The 23,542-nt window shown below is 36.3% G+C and overlaps 1 protein-coding gene across 1 annotated transcript in view; it reads right to left on the bottom strand.

Annotated features, from left to right (window-relative positions):
• Positions 1–21,072: 21,072 nt before the first annotated feature.
• Positions 21,073–23,542, bottom strand: part of LOC131070563 (uncharacterized) — a 161,724-nt gene continuing 159,254 nt past the window's right edge. Inside the window, exon 22 of the mRNA XM_058006132.2 lies at positions 21,073–21,701. Coding sequence (XP_057862115.1) covers positions 21,640–21,701 — 62 coding nt within the window. The 3' untranslated portion in view covers positions 21,073–21,639. The remainder of the gene's footprint in view (positions 21,702–23,542) is intronic.

The raw sequence follows: 23,542 nt of genomic DNA, 5'->3' as shown, positions 1-23,542 counted from the left end.
GGAGGCTCATACTCAACCTTAATATCCTTCAATGTTTGTTTCATCCAAAGAACTTGTGTGCAACAAGCTATTGCTACAATTTATTCCACTTCTGCTGCTAGATAAATTAATTAAAGCATGTTTCTTACTCAACCAAAATACAAGATTGTTACCAAGGAAGAATGATCCTCCACTAGTACATTTTATGTCATCAAAATTGCCAAGCCAATCCATGTCCTCACTCTCTGATTGAAGAAATCCTTCTGGTTCTCCAATGTACACTTCTTCCAAGTATTCATTTAGGAAGGCTAATGTCACATCCATCTGGTAGACTTTAAAGTTCTTAAAACTAGCAAGGGATAAAACCATCCTTATAGCTTCCATACAAGCAATAGGAGCAATAGTTTCTTTCAAATCAATTCCTTTTGCATGCAAACATTGCTTTGTTCTTTATGACTTGGTCATCCTCATTCAATTTATTTTTAAAAACCCATTGCGTGTCAATGACATTCTTTTCCTTAGGTCTTGGGACAAGTTCCAAAGTTTCACTCTTCTCGATTTGATCCAATTCCTCTTCCATAGCCTTTATCCAATGCTTGTTTACAATTGTTTTTCTAAAGTCTCTTTGGTTCTGTTTTGGACAAGGATATATTTGCATGTTCTGATGTGCTAGTAAATCTCCCCCTTGTTTGAATTTTTGTATCTTTGTCCCCGAAGATCGAGTCTTTCAGATGATTCTTCAAGACAAAGTTGGATGGATTTTTAAGTGGCACTCTTGATGATGTCTTTGGGTTCTCTTGCTCAACTGTCTCTTTCTCAATTTTCTCAATTTCTTCTTCTTTGCAAACTTGCTCACTTTGAGGAACATTTTCTTCATTGTTTCTTCCTTCATCAACTTTCAACTTGCACTTTCAACAACCTTGTGCAACCTCTTGTTATAACATTTGTATGCTTTACTTCTTGTGGAGTAGCCAAGAAATATTCCTTCATTAGCTCTAGAATCAAACTTTCCTAAATGTTCTTCATCTCTCCTTATGTAACATGTTCTTCCAGATATTTTGAAATACTTCACTATTGAAGGAACCCCTTTCCATAACCCATGGTGTTTTGCTATCGTTTACTCTAATTTGTGCATAATTGGAAATGTATATTGTTGTGTGAACCACATCTCTCCAAAAAGAATCAAATAATTTTGACTCATTTAACATAGCTCTAGCCATTTCTTGGATTATCTCGCTCTCTCTTTCCACAACTCTATTTTGTTGTGGAGTTCTTGTAGCTGAAAATCATCTTCTTATCCCAGGGTTTTCATAGAAATCTTCAAATTCATTAGAGGTAAATTCTCCTCCTCTATTGATTTAAGACATTTGATATTCAAATCTAATTCATTCTCCACTAAGGCTTTGAATGTCTTAAACTTGTCAAGAGCTTCAAATTTTTTCATTTAAAAATGTAACCCAACTTATTCTAGAGTAATCATCAATTAATAACATAAAATACCTTTCTCCTTGCATGCTTCTTTGTTCTGGTTGGACAATAGAGATTTGTATTTATAAGCTCCAATGTTTTTGACGCAAAGTGTTTCCTTGATTTTAAACTTACTCTAGTCTACTTCCCAAGTTGACATTGATAACAAGTGATGTTTGTGGGATTTGAGATCCTTGGTACATCTCTCACAACTTCCTCACGACTGATCTTGACAAGATTGTCAAAGTTTAGGTTCTCCACTCTTCTGTGCCATAACCAACTCTCGTCTTCTTGTCCCATGAAAATTTTTGGCCTTCGATTTCTTTAAGGATTTAGAGATTATTATATGTTATGTATGCATCTACGATCAATTTTTATCTTTCCTAATTTCACATCCTCCAAGATGAAATGTAAGAGTGTGCCCTTGATCACACAATTGAATTAGACGTAGGAGATTCCACTCCAATCCTTTAATGTATAAGATATTCAAAGTTTTTATTTTTCCATTGTCTAGACTAAGTGTTCATTTTCCTTTTATATATTATTGTCTCCAAATTTCACTGTCCCTTCATTTGCTTGTTTGAAAGTAAGAAATTTACTTTTGTAACCTGTCATGTGCCTTGAACAACCACTTTAAACTTACCATCTGTCTCCTTTTTTTTGTGTGTAGGCTTGTTTGAACAAACATAGATTCTTCTTTCTTCTTTCTCCTACTTCTTCTTCTTCCAAACCTTAGTTGATTCATCATTTCTTTTGCTAGGAGCATCCTCCTTGTTTTGTCTCAGAGGCTCAACAAAAGTGTGATGTGCACCCAAAATTGTTGCATTTGTAGCATATAATGTTATAATTCATTAGAGGAGAAAATGAATATTAATTCCTTTTGGTGAAATTGAGATTATCCCTTGTACGAATTCTATAATCTATTACTTTGTGACCAAAATGATTGCATGAAAATTAATAGCCAAAAGGAATAATGGAACTTAGTTATGTGTGATGTCTTTGATGAAAGGGCCTTTTGAAGTTGTCATTGTTTTCCTTTGGAGGTGGATTGTTCTTTTGCGAGACTTTATTCTCCTCCTTATTGTTGTCATCTCTTTTGGTGGAACTTGTGAGAGCCTTGATGTGAATTTTTAGCTTTTCTTCATTTTTCTTTTGTGGAAGATCTGTAACCTTAGAACTTGTAGCCTCCTTTGTTTTCTCTTGATCTTCAACAAAAACAAGACTATTTTTAATAAACAACGACCTTTGCAAATTGATGATATCATCCAATATTTCAATGCTTTTGTCAAACTTCAAGCTTTAATTCTTTTGTTCAATGGATTTCTCCAACTCCTTTCTTAAAGAAACAATTTCATGCCTAATTTTTCACAATCTGATTTATTTGCTTTACATTGATCTCTTATAATTTCCTCAATCTATTTTGCCCCTTCTAATTGTACTTTCCGATCTACAATCATCTTATTTGTTTTTTCATGATTCTATTCTAGTTTTTCTCCAGCTTCTCATTTTCTCTATAAGCATAATGAAGTTATTTCTCAAGATCTACTTCCTTTTCATCTTCATTGCACACCTATTTTTCTCCTTTCTCTTTGTCTTTATCATCCTCTACTTCCATTACCATGAAGAGTAATATTTCTTCTCTATCACTGCTTGAACTTTCTTCACTACTTCCCTTTGTTGAGCTATCATCCTTCTTTGAAGAAAAGCTTTTTTGTATTTTTGAGATTTCTTTTCATATTGACCTTTCTCATGGTTCTTCTTTGGATAATTCTTTCTTCCTTTCTTTATGTAGTGGTCCTCTTCATCCCCACTATTTTCATACTTATCCCATGGACATTTAGAAGCAAAATGTCCTATTTTATCACAATTAAAGCATTTGAATGGTAACTTACCTTGATATTTCTTGGAATTTTCTTTAGCTTTCTCATGAATTGAGCCACTTCATTCATTTCATCACATGAACTTATACTTGGTTCATATTCCTTGTTCTTTCCCTTCCTTGATGCTTTAAAGGTTCTCTCTCTTTTTGATGGCTTATCTTCAATCCTTATTTCATAGGCAGTAATGATCCCATGCAACTCATACTTTGTCAATGTATTTAAATCTTCCATTTCTTCAATTACCGAAACTTTGGAATCAAATCTTGAGGGAAAAAACCTTAGTATATTTTGAACAATTATAAATTTATCAACTTTTTCACTAGTTCCTTTGAATGTGTTCATAATCTCATCAACACGAAGCAAATTAGAGGCTATGTTATCTTCTTTTTTCATCTTAAGGCTTTTGAATTGTTTTCGATGGGTTTGAAGCTTTGTGCTCTTCACTTTAACATCTCCTTCATAGATGTTCTTCAACTTATTCCAGATGTCCTTGGCTGATTTGCAATGCATAACCTCCATGGACTCAAATTTAGATAATCCACACAATTTCGCATACTTGGCTTTCATATTGTTCTCACTTTCTTTCTTCCCTATCTGTCGAGGGAGTTGACGTGTGTGTGTAGACATTTACCATCAATTGCCAAATATCATATCCTAGGGCATTCAAGTAGGTTTCCATCCTTATGCTTTGAAAGACATAATTTGTCCCATCAAATAATGGTGCCTTGTTTGATGAGAATTTGTTCCGTCTTTCTTGACCTTTAGTGCTCTTATAGATCTACCTTCAAGTGGTTAGGCCATATCTAAAGGAACTAACTCTGATACCAATTGAAGAGCACACAACTATACTGAGAAGGGGATGAATTGATATAATTATAACATTTAATTTTAAAAACTTGATTAGTCACAATAGTAATAATTCAAAACTTAATTAACCACAAATGCGAGATCTAGAAAGTAGGAAGACACAAAGAACATGTGATTTACATGGAAACCCTTACAATAGAAAACCATGACAGAATATTGCTTTTGTATTAGAAACTTCTTACAATATTTGTAGGTACCAACCAATAGGAGACACCAATCCCCTTTAGATGATTTGTAGGCACCAACCCACTAGAGACACCAATTCCCACAACTAAGCACCACTCAGCAAGAGACACCAATCTCTTTGAAAACACGACAACAACCTCCAAAAGGATAAAGTGTTAAGTGCTTGATCTTACTCTTGAATAAGATTTAATCCTCTTCCACAAATATGCTAAAATGGCTTCTTGAAATCAACTTATAAACTTCAATAATTTATGCATATAGGTTTGCAATAATCAACCTCATAATTTGCCCATATTCCCCAATAATTTATGTTGATAAGGTCTAAAAGAATATGCTCATAAGGCTTGCAATAGCCTTCAAAATGTCTACTCACATATGCTCTTTAAATCTACTGTAAGGTCTACTCAAATTTTCTTTGAATAGGAATAATATTCAATGAATTGATGGATAGTATCATCTCCAAATGACATCTTATTTATACCAACTATTGCACACCTACACTAAGTGGTTACTTCTCTTCAAGCAGGTCAGCCAAGAGATCGCACATTTTTTTATTTATTTTCATTGTTTACATACCCAAGGAGGGTACTCAAACCAGAGGGGGTCAATTGAGTATAGTATTTTTTATTTAATTCAAAATCAGCCCAACACAAGATGCACCACTTCAAGGGGTTATCCTTCATTAGAATAATATTTAAATGCATTTTTGGTACCCATACCTAGGTTGGCCCAAGAGGGAAGTCAACCACACGAAAAATAAATAATTTTACAATTTGAACTCATCAATAGACATGCAATTTAATTGCTTGCTGATGACAACTCAATCATAGTGCCATCAATTTGGCAGAAGTTGTTATCCATTATATATGCCATGAAATGCTCTTTGACATCAATTTCTAACATACCCCTTATAGATACTTACACAATCTACTAAAAAAATTGCAACACCATTGTTAGTTCTTAAAACCTTAGTCTTTTTACCACTTTGATTTTCTACAAGGGCCTTACACTATTTAAAATAACTTAAATTTTTAATTTTACTAATAAAGAAATGCACCCATTTCCTTCTAGAGTAGTCATCTATGAAAGATAATACAAATATTTAACATAATTTTATAGGACCAAAAACATTTTGATGAATTAGATCGAACACCTTAAAACATTTGTGAGAATTCAAACAAAATTAAATGTGCTTTTGTTTACCATATATGTTACTTTCACATAAATCAAACTCAAGAGTGCAATCATTCAAACCCTTAGTAGTAGATGCAACACTCCTCTTTGTTATTGGTTTTGATGATGGGAATGTAGGATTCACAAATATCTTCAGTATACGAATAGGATAATTATCACACTAAAATATGAATGCATCTAGTTGAAATAGAGTGCACACGAACACCCTACACCTTTTACTAGAAAACAACTTGCCACCCACATCATTAAGCTTGTAGAAAGTAGATTTTATGCCAAACAAAAAATATGCTAATATCCATTAGTGAATCATATTGAAATAGTCTTCAATGAGCAACAATCTTCAAGCAAGAGTCATCTCTAGGGTAAACCTTCTTGCCATCATATACTTCATACTTCAAAAGACAACCCCAATGCGAAGTCATGTGGAAGGAAGCCTTATAGTCTATCAAACACACACCTTTTGAATACATTTCCAAGGCCATGAGAAATGCATCATCTCATCCTAAGAAGACTTTTTAGACTTATTCTCTCAATTATTATATTTTTCCCCTTTACTTCTCCTTGTAGTCTCTTTTGAAATGCTTAAGTTTGCAACAATTTAAAGATTTAGCTTTTGTCTTTTCAAGAGATTTAGAGGTTCCCGTCGGGTAGTTGGGAGTTGGTGATAGTTGGCAACTTGACCAACTGTCGGGTCTTTATATTGTTTGGTTGGAACATCGGCAGGGGGGATTATGTATGGACAATTCTAGACATTGGAATAAAGATATAACTTTCTGGTCTAATTATTATCATTTGTCATTTATGTTATGATGTACAATTGTTTTGTTCCATGAATACTTGGTACATGCAAGAAATACTGTGTTATCTAATTATTCACCAACTATACATTTAGGACTAAACATTTTGGCGATGTTGCCTGAACGAACTTGGAGATAACTATGGTGGCAGGTGGAAGCAATTAATGGGCCGACCATTTAACCAACAATTAATTGTCATGGACAACAATACGCACGAAGAGAGTACAGTGGAAGAGGAACGAGAGGATCAGTTGATGATAGACTTGGTGGAGTTGTAAGATGTGTCAGTCACGTAGTACGTGCAGTGAGAGGCTCAGGAGAGAACTATCTCGGAAGGCACGGTACATGGTGAACTCACCGTCAGCACCCCCCGTCTTTGACCTACTCGGGAGTATTCCACGATTACTCACTAGAAATTTGATTGCACTCCAAGACCAGATGGAGGAAACAGAAAAGGAATTTCGGTGGCAACAAGTTCTCTGATGGTATGAGGAATGGAGTCGTAGGGAGGAAGAGGAGAGGGAGGCTAGTCGGCGTCGTACCTCTGGCACTTGATGCTCCTACGACCGAACAAAGACAGACGTACCACTACTACCGAAGGAGTAAACGAGGGAACAATATGAAGGTCTCTCCACATCAAAGAACAAGCCGACATGAGACGATGACTAAGGGAGGTTGCCGACTCGAGGAGTCCGGAGAAACACAATAGAAGTTAGAGTGTGAGTCAGAGTTGTAGTCGGGAGAGGCAAAAACCGTGTATGTGCAAGGAGTTGGCCGAGGTCGCCAAGAACCTGCCACTTCCAGACATAGTGGAGGAAGATCTCACTAACCAGGCCCCACACTCGACGTCAAGTGAAGAAGACTCCAAAACCAAATCACGAAGCACCCAATCGGGATCTTCCGAACAAGGAGAGGAGGCAGTATGGGACCTGCACGAGGAAATTGCCACTATCTTTGAAGCAACGTTGTCTGGCATTAAAAAATTGTCATTGTCAGAGGGCATCAAAATAGGAAGGTCAAATTTGAAAACCTCGAGAAGGAGGGACTATAGAAGGGAAGGTGATGAAAGCCTGGGTTGCAAGGGCCTGACTAGACTAGGACCATACAACACCTCTTGGACACATAGTACCTTCCCGACATATAGCCATTTCCAAGCACTACATAAAATCATACAGAAAAGAATGATAGCACACACTCTGGAGAAGCAGAAACTCCCAAAATTCATGGGCGACGGGTCAGAGGACCCCATACAACATTGCAAGACATGTGTCACCATCTGGGAAGCAAATGGCCAGGACGATCGAGATTACTGGGTGAAGGCATCCCCGACCACTCTGCGAGGAATAGCCATTGACTAGTACATAGACCTCGATGCCCAACATAAAACATCCTGGAACAGTCTAAAGAAGGCCTTCGGGGAAGAATTCAAACTCCTACGGGATGACAACGAAATTGTGGTAGAAATTTACAACAGCAAACAAGGAAAAAATGAAAGTGTGCACGCATATAACAAAAGGCTGAGGGAACTACTCAACAAAATGGAGAACCAACCGACAAATGGCCTCAAGAAATGGTGGTTTGTGGAAGGATTGGTACCATCCCTAAGGAGGACGATGAAAGTGGTTCCCCCGCCATCGTATGATTCACATACAACCACGCCATGGATATTGAAAGTGAAAACAAGACATCCCGAGGGAAACAACAGGCGAGCGATGGTGACAACATGAACGAAGACAACAAAGGGGGATCCAAAACTATGCAACCACTCTAGAAGGATATGATGAGGATGATGAAGGAGTTAACAAGTGACAAGGAAAGTGGTAGGGAAGGAAAAGAGCTATGGTGTACTGACTGCAAGACTGAAGGACACACTAAAGGAAGTTATCCCCGCAAAGTTTTATGTGACATCTGCCAAGTAATGGGACATTCCACTAAGGAATGCCCGTACAAATTGAAAGCACGAAGCACACAAGTGCTCTATGCCCAACCCGACCAAGCCACACCATCGATGACACCTCCAAAGCCAACAACAAACTCTGACGCCTCCCCTGGAGGGTACATAAACAATCAGTGGGGTAACAATAGATCTAATAATAACACACCAAGGAGCAGAATTCAATACGACGGGAAGGGGCGACCCATGATTCAATGCAGGAAGTGCAACAAATGGGGTCACTTTGCCCAAGAATGCCAAAACGAAGGTGATGCAGGAAGTTTGTTGTGCAGATGGTGCGGTCCAGGAAATCACGAGGACATAGATTGTCCAAAGCAAAAAGGGGTGAACATGCTCGACATGGAGGGATTAGGAGAAGATGTACTAGCAATCACAAGGTTGCAAAACAAGAAAGCCATGTACCTTGACCCTCACACAGAAAAAGAAAGGCTCCAGGAGGCAAGGGTAGATATCGAGCAAGCAATGGCTGGAGAGCGGAGGGCCTCGCACCTAGCTGCGGATACACCAGTCTGGTCGGAACCAGAGAAAACTATCATCAAGCAGATGTTACAAACCACAATACCCGTACAGGTGTCTGACTTTTTGCAGACCATGCCACAGTTAAGGATGGCTCTGACAAATGTAATCGGGGACACTACCCTCGATTAGGAACACCAAACGATGGTAGAACCATGTAGTACGGGCTCGGTGAAAGAATCTGGTATGGATGCCATGAATCCTATGCTACTTGTGGTAGGCATCGGACAGAAACTTGCAGTAGTAGAGATGGATATGATGGGACAAAAGCTGACGAACACCACTGTTGATGGTGGGCCCAGAGTCAACGTACTACCAGACGAAACTTGGCAAAGCCTACACTTTGGACACCAACCTTCCACCTGGTCGGTGTGGATCAACACGGTATCAAACCCCTCAGTACACTCATGGCACAAAAGGTGGTAATTGGGACGCAACAATTCCTTCTGGATTTTGTAGTCATTCCACTAGAAAGGAAAGCAAACGATGCTCTTCTGAGAAGGGGGTGGCTAATCATGACCAAAGCTAATCACAACTAGAAAAGGAATACACTCTCAATCAAGAGTGACGATCATAAGTATGTAATTGATCTAAGGAACTAGTCCATTAGTGAAGAGCTCGCGTCATCGGACTCTGACTCAGAAAATTCAAATAGATGGGAGTGAGGTTCTGCAGGAGACAGAGGAGGGAAAGAACCCGACGAGAAATGAGTGTTGGAACTGGACAAATGTTTCGAGGATGGAACCCGTTCATTGGAGGGACTTTTTCATTGGAAAATGGAGGACTATGAGGTCTTCCACCCAGAGTGTCACATGCTTCAAATATGTGAGATAGGAGAATCAAGCGGTGAGATGGAAGAGCAATCCTTTTCCCTGGAGTGCGGTAGATACCAAGAGGGAATGGCAAGGATGGACGACACGCCAACCCACCAGTTTGAACGGGATAAACCCATCAAGTACGAGGAAAGGGATGTGAAAAAAATCAATCTAGGCAAGGACGAGGACCCGCAGGTGATACTCGTAGGGGATGACTGGAACCCCATACTAGATCACTCGTACGACATACGCCAGTCGAGGGAGTGTTTGAGTTATCTGTACATCGTACGGTCAACAAAAAGGGAGAGTGGCAGTGTTTGAGTTATCTGTACGATATACGATCGAAAAAGAAGGGAGACTGGCAGAGCCCGTATGGTGTACGACCTACAAGGGGAGGAATACCGTACAGCGGAACATTGCACCCACATGAACCTAAGTCATACGATCTTGTATGACTAGCAACAGATAAAGGAGAAAGACTGTATAGTCAGAAAATAGACATACTGTACATGCAGGATCAGTGCAATCCCCTCCTTCGTAGTGTTTGTACATGTAGGGAGAGGTTGTATGAAAAGTTTGAGGGTATATGTGCAGAGATTTTGCCATCCATGTGGAGCTGAGTGAAGAGTTGGCACAAGTTGAAGAGGCCATACGACTAGGGAGCGGAAGTGCACGAGTTAATCCGTACAGTGTAGAGGCAATAGTTGGTCCAATGGTTTGTACCAGTATGGAAAACCAGACAATGGCAGAGGAGGTCCCACTAGGGAAAAATGAGGTCGTCATACAGGTAATTGGTACTAGTACGACATGTTCAGGTACTAGTACGACGAGCACTAGTACAATACCAACTTGTATTGGTATGGTTCCAGTAGGAACTAGTAGGTTTCCAGCAAGAAATGGTATGGTAATAGCATGTACTGGTATGCCAGGTGCTAGTACGACAAGTTCAGGTACTGGTACAACGATCACTGGTACCAGGTCGGAAGGACAACTTCTGGCAAAATGAATTCATGTTTTTTTCAAGCTGGAACACAAGACATTATACATGTGCCATCATGCTATTAGCCTATTCTTAGACGCCATACACCTGCAAGTACCACTAGAAATGTAGGGAACCTTCAAACCATGCGGACAGGTGGAACCGAATAAACCTACCATGTACTACTATACTCACCTGGACACACTAGGTGACACCACGTAGCTAGCCAAGAGGAGAAGAAAGTTGGACACGTCCGTAGAGGTCGAAGATTCCAGCAATGTAGAGGATTTTGAGGATGCAGAAGAGACCGAGGAGTAGGAAAGTGGTGATGAGGGGTTTCATATGGCACCTCACACAGTTGCGAAGGATGAAGGGGAAGCAGAGTCACAACAATAGGAAGAGGAGGATGAGGAGGATCAACACAAAAGGTTACATGCATAATGGAAGAGTACAAGGGTAAAGTTCACACCTTCCAAATTACCTTCGACACACTTGGTACCACAAGAAGCACTTACGGTGGCCAGCCTTGTGGAGGACGTACCACTAGTAGGGGTGTTATTTCAAAAAATCAATGAAGGGGAACCACTAGCGCAATGGCGGGTATCATTACCACAGAAACCAGTATTGGCGTCAGAAACCATGGAGGGTACCAGTTAGGTAGACCAAACAATGGCAGGGGAGGCCGTACCAGGAAAAGACAGAATGGCCGAGCAAGGAATTGGTACGACATATCCAGGTTCTGGTACGGAAGACATTGGTACGGTACTAGTAGGCACTTGTACAACATCAATAGGTACTGGTACAGTGTCAGTAGGTACTGGTATGGTTCCAACAAGTAATGGTACGACTCCAACTGGTACTGGTACGGTACCAGTAGGAACTAGTATGTTTCTAGCAAAAACTGGTATGGGTGACTTGGAGGCATTAGCAGCCCAAGTGGCAGAGCTCACCTTACAACTGGAACCAAAATATAAAAAGCTACTAGAAGCTGCTCACATGGTAAAGAAAGCATGGGAACGACAACTATTGGCGGAAAAGAACCCGAAACTTCAGGCCGGACATCAACCTCCTCTTGCAGCCACTACAGGGACGCCTCCTCCTCTTCTCGGTCTTAGCTATGTTTTATATAATTCAGTTTCTCTTGTCTGAGTCATCTGGAAGACGACTATGTTTTTGGGGGAGCTAATGTTAGGGGTAAATAATGTATGTTAGTAAGAATAATATTTATAAGTGTGTTATGTTTATGTTTATGTTTGTCGCCGAGAGGTTCCTGTCGGGTAGTTGGGAGTTGGTGACAGTTAGCAACTTGACCAATCGTTGGGTCTTTATATTGTTTGGTTGGAACCTTGGCAGGGGGGATTATGTATGGACAATTCTGGACATTGGAATAAAGATATAACTTTCTGGTCTAATTATTATCATTTGTCATTTATGTTATGATGTACAATTGTTTTGTTCCATGAATACTTGGTACGTGCAAGAAATACTGTGTTATTTGATTATTCACCAACTATGCATTTAGGACTAAACACCATCATATACTTCATACTTCAAAAGACAACCCCAATGTGAAGTCATGTGGAAGGAAGCCTTATAGTCTATCAAACACACACCTTTTGAATGCATTTCCAAGGCCATGAGAAAGGCATCATCTCATCCTAAGAAGACTTTTTAGACTTATTGTCTCAATTGTTATTTTTTTCCTCTTTTCTTCTCCTTGTAGTCTCTTTTGAAATTCTTAAGTTTGCCACAATTTAAACATTTAGCTTCTGTCTTTCCAAGAGATTTAGTTCTCTCACAAGATTTGGATCTAGACTTGTGTATCTTCTTTTCCTTCATTTTGCCTTTTTCTTTTAGTCTTCCACAAATAGCTAAGCCCTCCTTAAAAAATTCAAAAGTTTTTCTCTACACCTCCTTTAAAACTAATGATGCACCTAACTCATGTATTTTGAGTTCAGATAGTACTCCTAATTGTCACCACCAAGTGATCCCATTAATTTGGCAAATAACATAACAAAGTAATGCAATAGTCCTCCTCCATCTTCAATCCAATGGAATGGAAATAAGTAACAATCATGTTCAAATCATTCATGTGTCCAACCACATAACTGTCATTCTCTATCCCAAGGGTATACAACTTTCTTAGGAAAAGTTTATTTACCAAAAAATTAGCTTGATAAAATTTGCCCAACTTCTTAAATAGAGAGTTATGGAGTTGATTTTTTTTTATATAAATTCGAATAATATAGTCTTCCAAACAAATCTTAATGACACTCTTTGTTTTTCTATCCATTTTGTCCCAATCTTCTTGTGATATAGCAACAAGTTTGGGTCAAAATACTATAATCCATAAATCTCCATCCATGAGCATATCCTATCTTGATTTTCAAAAACTCAATGTTTGCGCCTAAACTTCTTCATTTCTATCCTTTTCACAAGCTTCTCATTTTATTAACAAGATATTTTGTGCAAGCTTACTCCAAGATTAGTACAAAAACTGAACTTGTCCCTAGTGCCTAGAATTATAGATGGTCGAGCTCTGGTACCAATGAAAGGAAGAAAATAAGTAAAACACTTTCTACGTTGATCTATGAGATATGTGTAAAATTAAACTAATTGTGCACTTACAAGGAAATAAACACAAAATAAAAACATAATGATTTATATGGGAAAAAAACCTTTTACAAAAAAAAGTCTGCACTCCAAAACAATTCACCATATTATTCAATAATCAAATATTACAATACACTTGTAGAGTTAGCCTTTATATGAGAATCACCAACAAGAGATCTACAATAATTGTAACAACATAACAATGCGTACAAAAGTCACTATGAAAACCTCCATCTCAAGCAACCAATAAATAAGAGAAGCAATACACAAAACAATTATAAGGTAATTATAAAACCATAAGATAAAACCACTCAAATTGTGGTGCCCAAAAATTGATGCTAGAATCACAAGATGAGTCCATAGCCTAAAAATAACATTTCTTCCACCTACCATAAGTTCATCATAATCCACTCACCAACATGTGTAAAAAGTTAGTCAACAAGTTTAACTCTCTTACAACTTTCTTGTCTTTCATAGCTTTAATATTTCTATTGTGGAAGGTCCAACTTCAAGACCCATAGCTTTTGATTTGGGAAGCCAATTGAACACTTTCTTAAATTGTAGAGCTCAATGAATTATAGAACCCTATTATCAAGAAATCGGTGGTGGCTTATCCATATAATTTTGAAAGCATTTTTTTTCAAAATTAAAATTAAAGGTAAAAATCTAAATCTAAAAGTTGAAAATTCAAACATTAAATAAATCAATAAATAAACTACATTCTTGATTTAATACCTCTCAATAGACCACCAAGCATCATCAAGGGCTTTTTGCTTCTTACTTTCTTTTGTCTTTGCCTTAACTCACTTTTTTTTCATTCACTACAAAACACGGTCGCTTATAAAGCTTCCTATACGTCAAATATCCTCTACCAAAATGAAAGAGTTGTTTAATCTACATCAGTTTTAGGGATTACTTAAAGTGCAAGTGAAATATGGTGGGTTGTATATAAATATTTATATGTCTCTAACTTTTAACATCATTGCGTTCACCAAAGCTATAATCCTAGTATCTTTCCATTTGAATAAATATGGGCCAAATAAACATGTAACAATTATATCAAGAGTGTTTAATGTCTATTACCAATCCATCCATCCACGGTAATAGAATATCTTGTCCTTATTCACCTTTACTTATTGTTTTCCATCAAAAAGTTCACTCTCAAATATTGTCTACCATCTGGTATGCAATTTGTGTTATCCAAGCTAAGATGTATAAGGATCCACTCACATTTCATCATTTTCAACATATTTTTGAAGCATGAAGAACATACCACATGAAATCAAATGACATGGGGATAAAAGGATTTCACTACAACATCACCATTCTCCTTATGTGCTTGTGTAGTCAACAACCTTAAAAGTATATTTTTTAATAGCCTATGACCTTCCTTTTCCCTTATAATACAACACCTTTCTTTACAACATCCATCTTAGTAGTAAACAATAGATTAGAATGATATGTCACATATTATAAAGGTACAACTCTATAGAAGCTCTTGCCTCACCTCCCTAAATAACATACACATTTCAACCTTCTTTCCTAAACTTATTTTTCACAAGCTCCGATTCCTTTCTAATTATATATCAAATGGTTAGAAAATCTATTGTAGCCCCCTTTAATATTTGTGTCATATATGCCACAACCAATATTTATTCCCCTTAAATTTTAGACTTAATTTTGTTTAAAATAATCATATATGATAGTTACAGTTTTGTGAGGTTTTTATAGTTTTTTTTTTAAGGTTTGACAAAGGTAAAAGAACATTCAAAATGATTTTGGTTAACTATTGACTCTTACAACACATTGACACGTAGATGATACCCCAACATCTACTTAATTTACTTCTTCCCCATGACCTTATCCTACTAATTATGTTTTGAGAAAAAAAATACAACAAATTAGAAAAAATGCCCTAATATATTTGATAAATTCAATGTAAAAAAAACATCTCAAAAGTTCAACATTTTTTTCCTTTTTTTAACAAAATGCGTTAATTTTGTATCTTGGTAACACTAATGCAATCCAACTTCCTCTTTCCTCTCTTCACAACTAACCATCTATCTTAAATTGGCTTCCAAATTTAGTATTGGATGTAAATGGAAGTGACTTTTAGACACTCAAAAGGGGTGAAAATTTATTTAGAAACAAGAAGAATACAAGCACATATATTAACCAACCCTAACAATCTCTACTAAGTTGTCCAACTCTTGGGACAAATCTGGGGGTAATTGGCCCCGATCCACAATATTTCAACTATACATTGGATCCGAGGCCCATTTGGCCAAACAATCCGCAACACCATTCCATTCTCTAGGCACATGATTAAAAGTCACAAATTCCAAAGAAGCACACAAATATTCCAGATTTTCAAGGATGACTAGGGAACATTTCATTGCCAAGCTCATGTACCCAAAATGGCAAGGGCAAAACAATGCCCAAGGAAGGTCCTGGAAAACATTGCCACTTTTCCCTACACATGTCTAATTGCAATGCTTTATCAATGGGATAGGTAAATCAATTGTAACCATTGGTAATTTAAATTGATGACCCAACAAGGAAGTGAAGACAATTTCTTTAAGTGAGGAAATAGTCATAAGTAATAACTCAAAATGTTTTGCATGGAATAATGCAAGCCAACTCAAACACCCTTTGAAACTGAACCATTGGTTGTCTCGACTTTCACCACACAGTTCTTTGGTCAACAAACACAATATGCAATTTTGTTTGTTTAATTGTTTACACTCATCCTAACATTGCATATGTTGCAAGTGCTCGAGAGTTGGTTTGATCAAAACTTGGGGTAGCAACACTTGATGTGATAATAAATTTTTATATATTATGTTTCTTTTAGGTACACACAACTTCCTAGTCTAATAAATAAATACATGTTTAGAAATAATTTGGTCATTGCGCAAAGAATGTTATTTGTCTATCTGTTTGGGTGAGTAGTGTTGTAGGTCATTTCTTTGTTCTTTGTCTGTTTTGTTTAGGTTAAAGTTGTTGCAGCTAATGTTGTAAAGTCCTTAAGTGTAGTGCATGTTGTCATTCTTATTTACCAGATGTTAGATTAAGAGACAGGCTATTAGAGTTTGATCTTTCAATTCTTATAAGATATTATATATTCTTGTCTATTTAGATAGTTTGCAATTGACTTGTTTGTGCTGTTTGTGTTGCTAAACAGTCAGTGGATGTAACAAACTTAGAATTTGAAGAACCAATATTGGAGTTGTTTTCCTTGGTATTTCAAATATTTGAGGTAAAGTTATGGAATGAAATCACTTTAAGGTTATTAAGTGTGTCCTAATTTTTGAACTTGCATAAATTGGGACGACCCCAAAAATTTTTGCTTGAAATTTGAAATTTAAAGGTTCTAGACATGTTTTCCAAGGCATTTTTCCATCACCTAGGAATCCATTGATGAATCAAAGTCCTTCACCTCCATTTTTGTCTATTTTCATTATCTTAAAGTTGGGTTCTTCTTCGATTTTGGGTTTTAGAGCAATCACTATAAGTAGGAGATTTTAATACAAAATTTATGATTTGAAGACTCTAGAGCATGCTTTTCAGGGTGGAAAGTCTACATTTTTTAACGATAAATCAATCACGAGCTTATCTTCCATCTTTGTGAAAATTTTGGTTACTTTTGGCCATTTTTTGTGCAATTTCATGTTTCAGAGCAGCCATTGCAAGTAAAGTCATTGCAAGTTGGGGAACTTTTAGATGTCATTGCAAGTAAAGTCACTGCAGGGAGGAACTTTTTGATGCAATTACAAGTTTTAAATTTCACTTTATGTTTCTTTTTTTTCACTTTTAAGTGTTTGTAGGATCTTTTTGAGGTGAATGCAAGTGTTTGAAATTACAAGTCTTTTCAACTTGAAAAGTGTCTTCAAAACCCAAAATTGGCCTTTAAGCCAATTTTCCAAACTAGTAAAGTGATTTTAAAAGCTCCCATTACAAGTTATTTTTACAAAGCAACTTGTAATGAACCAAAAATAACCCGATTTGCTTCAAGTAAAGCATTACAAGTTATTTTAAACTTGTAAAAAGTCTCCCCCAACCCGGAATTAGTTTTGCAAGTGTTTTTGTGGATTTTTAACTTGCTCTTGTTCATATGTACCTCGATTGGAGAGATTTTTGGCATGAAGAACACTTGGCAAGGTCTGCAACTTTATTGAATCCCCTATTTTGCTCTACCATTGCCACTTTTTTGCAGTTTTGAGTTTGATTTTAATGCCCTTCCCTCCATGGTCGGATCTCCACAAGACGACTGCAAGTTTCTTTCATTCATAAGCAAGTTTTAAATGTTTTCAGATTTTAAAGACCCTATTACAAGTGGTTGTGTAAAATTTTTTCCTTATACTTGCACTTGCAGTTAGCCTTCCCAAACTCGAAATTGGTCCAAAATGCACTAAAAAACACTTGAAAATAAGTCTCTGGGAACCAATTACAAGTGCAAACTTGTATTTTCCCATGACATATTTGAAATAGCATGTCCATTCTCCACAATTGCAAGTCAATGCTCTTGCTTTTCTACACATGTAATGCAGTCCTCAAAACCCGAAATTCACTTGTGAGCCCATTTTTGCATCAATTTATCCCTTCCCTTGTTAATCTTGTTTGCACACACGATCTATCAAACCAACAAATCAAGGCATGGGCATTGTTTTATAACAATTTCATCTTGAATAAGGTGTTATGGATTCTTCATCAGTGAACAAAAGAAGAAGAGATACAACAATAATTCATGGGGCAGCCCAAGGGTCAACAATCCTCATGAAGTCATCTAGTGACAAAGTGAATCAAGCATGGAAAAAGAACACAACGAAGAGAATAATTTCCTTCTTGAAGAAATGGTACTACCCCAAGCCCGTGATAAGGTTGAAGTTCGTTGGCCAATGACACAAAGATCATTAAGGATGCAAATTCCCATTCCGGTTCGAGATGTCTTCACTAATCCTGAATACTTCAAGTTTTAAAATCCCGAAGCAACATGAAAACCTTCTAGACAGAGGATGATGTAGTTAGAATCGTGTCTTCAGACATATAAAACAGTTTCAATTGTATATTTGTAATTTTGTTTCGACAAGTTACATGTAAAAACAAGTTTTGTAATTGCAAGTGTCACTTTCACTTGCATTTTTGTAAAATGTAATTACATGTAAAGCAACTACAAGATGAGTTAAATTAGGACTATAGTTAGAATAAGTCATGGTGGTTAAGAGAATTTCTCAAGTTAGTTGGGATCCTCCCACCTTTTTCTCAATGCTCCTCTCCTATAAATACACGAGGGTGCCCTTTGTAATGGATATCTTTTGGCAATGCAACAAGACTCTGCCAGTTTGTATGTACACTCTAAGACTTTGAGCTTAGTTGTAAATCAGATTGCAGTCAATTAAAAGAGGCAAATTGCTTTCAAACTTTGTGTTGATTCAAGGTGTTATGTGACAACATTTTCTGGAGATTGATTGTGAGTTTTAAGGTGTTATACAAGAGGGATTCAAGCTCAATCTTGCAAACTTTGAGCTATTTATTACGTTTGGAGTTTTAGATTGGTTTTAAGATTTGATACTGTAGACTTTGAGTTGCTTGTCACGTTTGAAACTATTGTAGGATGCCTAAGCAAAGGGGGTAACTTGCAGACTTTGTGCTGCTTTTATTTTCTATGTTTGTGCATATTAGGTGCATTATGTAGTTAGACTTTGAGCTGCTACATATTGTGCTTGGTTATCGAAAAATCATCTAAAAAGGTTGATAGGAGAATAGATAGTTGGAGACTTTGAGCTTTCTTTATGTTTTCCCGTTCCAGAGAAGCAACAAAGGACTTTGTGCCTTTGTGAAAACTTTGCTTCTTTATTTGGTTTACTTCATTAATCATTTGTGTTTTCAGCTGTCATTCTTTTTTGAAAGAAGAGAAAAGAATAAGTGTCTTTTCTGAAAAAAGCGAACCAGACAAAGTTTCACCCATATCTAGAATAGATTTAGCGTTAGAGTTTATTTATGAATTGTTAAAGTAGAAAGCAAAGGGGGAGCCTTCTGTTTGAAATTAGGAGAGTATATCTCACACACTGTGGCTGAAATCACAATTTTGCATGCCTTCCCAAGTGTACAAAATTTTCAACCAACATTAAGGACCTTATTGTGTTTAAGCACTTTACTATTGTAGGAGCTAGCTTGCTGGAGTTCTTGCGGGGAGGAAATAAATGCTCTTTAATCAAAGATCATATGAATTTTAGGTTCTATAGAAAAGTTCATGATTGAATAATGCAAGGTCCTGGTCATGTCAATATTTTGAGTTTCTTTTATGTATCATATTGTATTCCATCATTCAATTCATTACACAAAATGTTTGCTTAGCTGAATATATTTTTGTACTTAATGTGTGCATTATACTTTCTATTTGCAAATTGAATTTGATTTAGCTTCAACATCTTCCTTGACCTTGTGCCAACATTTGGATAAGCTTTGCATTAGGAAGGATTTTTTATTATTCCTACTGCCATTTCGTGAAAATAACTATCAATATTTGGAGCTTCTTTATGGTATCATATTGTATTCCATCATTCAATTCATTATATAAAATGTTTACTTAGCTGAATATATTTTTGAACTTAATGTGTGCATTATACTTTCTATCTGCATATTGAATTTGATTTAGCTTCGACATCTTCCTTGACCTTGTGCCAAAATTTAGAGAAGCTTTGCATTAGGAAGGGATTTGTATTATTCCTATTGTCATTTTGTGAAAATAGCATTTGGAGGGACAAATAATCAAATACTCTGGATTGAATATCCACTAGCAAACTTGCTTATTTGATTATTCCCCGAGTCTGAAAAAATTGAATATGAATGCTTTTGGTTTTAAGTGAGACTTTTTTATGATCAACATTTCGAATCATACTACAAGATCCATCATTAGATTGAAAATAACAAGAAAGTGAAAAACTAACAATGATACCACTTTATACCATAGAAGCAGTACACTAGAAAAATTCATGATTGATAAGAGTCAAATTGTCACATTTGCCATCCCATTTGTCAAGATTTAAAAAAAAACTAGTTTTGATATTTTTTATAGATATCTCTTAACAACAAAAATACAATGCAAAAGTAGATTTAAATTTTTGGTATGGGGTTAGTGTCTTCTAAATTTACAACAAAAATACAATGCAAAAGTAGATTTAAATTTTTGGTATGGGGTTAGTGTCTTCTAAATTTTATTTGAGTTATACATAGAATACATCTTTTTAGAAGAAAACAAATTTTAAAACACAATTGAGATTTTTTCTTTTAATTTATACCCTAATATGGGTTAGGTTATAAAAGACAAGGTCGTGCCAAAAATGGTAGATAATGTTTCATAGCAAACAGCCTCCTGTTTTAGGGCCACCTCAAGGTTTTCTATATTAATCCTCTTATGTGAATGTAAATAGATTTTTTTAGAAGTCATATGCAATTTTTTTATAATCAGCATTTTAAGTGTTTTTATCTACATGTCCTATATATTTGACAAGAAATATAATATTAGTTTGCTTCCCTGTTTTTTATATTTAGAAATTAGTACATTGTTATTTAGATCCTTTTCTTGCCAAGTTTCTCCTGTTTTAACCCAGGTAATTGAATTCCATTTATGCTTTGATGATGTGAGCCAATGCCATGTAAATGGAAGACTACTATACTTCAAATCATCTACGTGTTTTAAGCAATGTATCAGTTCATTACAAATTTTGGCACAATACAACAAAACATTCATTTGCATCTATCAAGAATACCTAAAAGAAAAAATGCAAGGTACAATTGTCGAATATCTCTGACACAATTTAAATTGTCAGGGTGCAAAATTAAAAAAGTTTATAGAACATATAAAATTATGATAGAATATAAACCCTCACAGCTCAGAGCTTCTCCAGCACATTCAAAACAAGTATCTGTCCCGGGACATGACATTTTTTTATGTGAAGCCTAATGTTAAGAATGTCCTACTAACAGATAGTTTTCTCATTGACCTAAATCTTTTAAAAAAATAGTGCATCTGATCCACACACATCTTCTCCATAGACCCATTGCCAAGATATCCATCTCTTCCAATTATGAAGGTTGTAAAATTTGAAAATGAATTCTACAAGGTTAACACACATGATGTGGCATCCAATGGCAACCGAGTACACTTTACATATTGCTTTAAAAGTTTTAAAGATCAAAAAATAATGCATTTCCCCAGCTTCATGTATGCTAACAATTTGCTTGGACAAGGGTAATGCAACTCACCATAAAAATGAACTATAAGATCTTTTCTGCCTTATTTCCATGTATGTTTGCAAGAGGTGATACCATGGTTATCTTCATGGCAGGGTGCAAATTACTATTGCTATCATTTAGATCAAATTCACATTCATTTTTCTCCAACACTCCTTAGGTAAGGATTCAACTGACCCGAGGCAGCTAATATAAGGCCTGCAAAAAACAATATGAGATGAACATGTTACACAAATATCATCTACTAAATATTCCAAATGGACTGCTTGATAACCAGAAATAAGAATATACATGCCATAAAAATCAAATTTTTTGTTGCTGCTGGTAAGAGATAATTTATGACTAGAGCACCCACAAAAAAATTACCCTACCTAAAATGAATCATTACAAATGCTTTCTCTAGCAGTATTAACTAAGAAAATCTGGCCCAATCCTAAAGAAGACAACACTGACTAAAAATTAATCAGAGAAACCGATTTGTTTGGATTTAAGTTATGAAAATGTACAAATCGATTGGCAATTAATAGAGTTTGAAATTAAACGAAAATAAATAAGTGGGTATTTAATATCTTTGAAGCATAGGGAAGAGCACCAATATAAATACCCATGAAATTCTGGGACCTACTAGTTACCATTCAACTTGATCTGTAATTAACTAGAAGATCATGCTTGTGTAAATTGGCAGTCAAAATAAATTTTAATCCATGCTATGCTTGAATTTTTATTCAAATGATAGTGGAATTCTTTACATGTCAGGAGATAAGAGAGTGCATTCAATTGTACAAAATATTTTTAATTTCACAAACAAAAACGAATAAAAACAAATCAGACCATTGAGATACAGATTTACCTTGGAAACCTTCAGGTGGGGAAAACCAGTTGGAAGTGGCAAACACACATATTCCAAGCTTCCTTGGAATATCGAAAGAATTACAGGTGTCAATGACTCATTCTATGTGTTTCCTATCTTCCTAACACTCGGACATTAAGTACTTCCAAGTTTCCAACTTCTTGTGTTGTATTCCTTGCTTAGAACTTCCTCCTTTGTGATGCACTCACTCTCTCATGCCTTCAATTGTGATATATTCACTATGGAATGCCTCCAATGATTCAATTTGACCCCCTCAAGTTCTTGTATGGATGTTGGAGGATCCTCCTAGGAAGACCTCTGGAATCAGAATTAGAAGATCAAATGTTGAATTGTTTGCTTCCAATTCTTGTTTCTACTTTTGGGATGAACCCATCCCTTTCATTAGACTAGCAGTTCCATAATTGCCATAGTGGTTATAAAACTGACCCTAAAGAAACCAACAGTTTCAAAACTGCCCCTTCAATGCTTATTTTTTTCTTTATCTCCTGGAAGCCATTACTTTTGCATGCGAACTTGAAACATAATGTTTTTTTTGGAAGCACATAACTTTTGAAGGGGAACATGGATATGTAAAAATATTTGAGTGTAACCAAAGTACTGCTTTTAGTCCTGCAAGACAATTGCACCCAGGACGCCAAAATTGTGACCATCCACTCCAAATCATGATTAAGCTCAAATAACCAATCTTAGTGATGAACTAGATCCATTTACAGATCACATGCCCTCCAGTTTGGAGGCTTTTGGTTACAAGAAACCTACTCCTGAAATATAGAGGAAATTTCCCCTCAATCTCTAAAACTTGTGTCCATGTGTTTAGAGCAAGACTCCCAAACATCTTGTTCATTCTCCAATGCGGTGCTCAATAAGGTGCTTCAAGGTAGAAGGTAGTGGTGCTTTGTCACACTTAAAACCTACAATAGTAGAAATAATAAATATTTCCTTGCTGTCCTTCCTGTTGGGATTCAATCTGATAGTGCCAAATTTTGCTTTAGTCCCAACTTCTATGTACGTTCAGGCTTCAGCTTGTTCATCATTTATAACTAATCTGAGATAACTCCAACCATTTCCCTGACCCCTACTCTTTCCCTTGTCCTTGTCAAAGTTTTGGACATATTCTTGATCCTCACCTCTTGATATTTCCTTCCATATACTTTTCAAGAAATTCTTC

The sequence above is a fragment of the Cryptomeria japonica genome, chromosome 2 (assembly GCF_030272615.1).
Source record: "Cryptomeria japonica chromosome 2, Sugi_1.0, whole genome shotgun sequence".
NCBI lineage: Eukaryota > Viridiplantae > Streptophyta > Pinopsida > Cupressales > Cupressaceae > Cryptomeria > Cryptomeria japonica.
The sequence above is the reverse complement of the archived record's forward strand: the minus strand, read 5'-3'. Positions and strand labels throughout refer to the sequence as shown.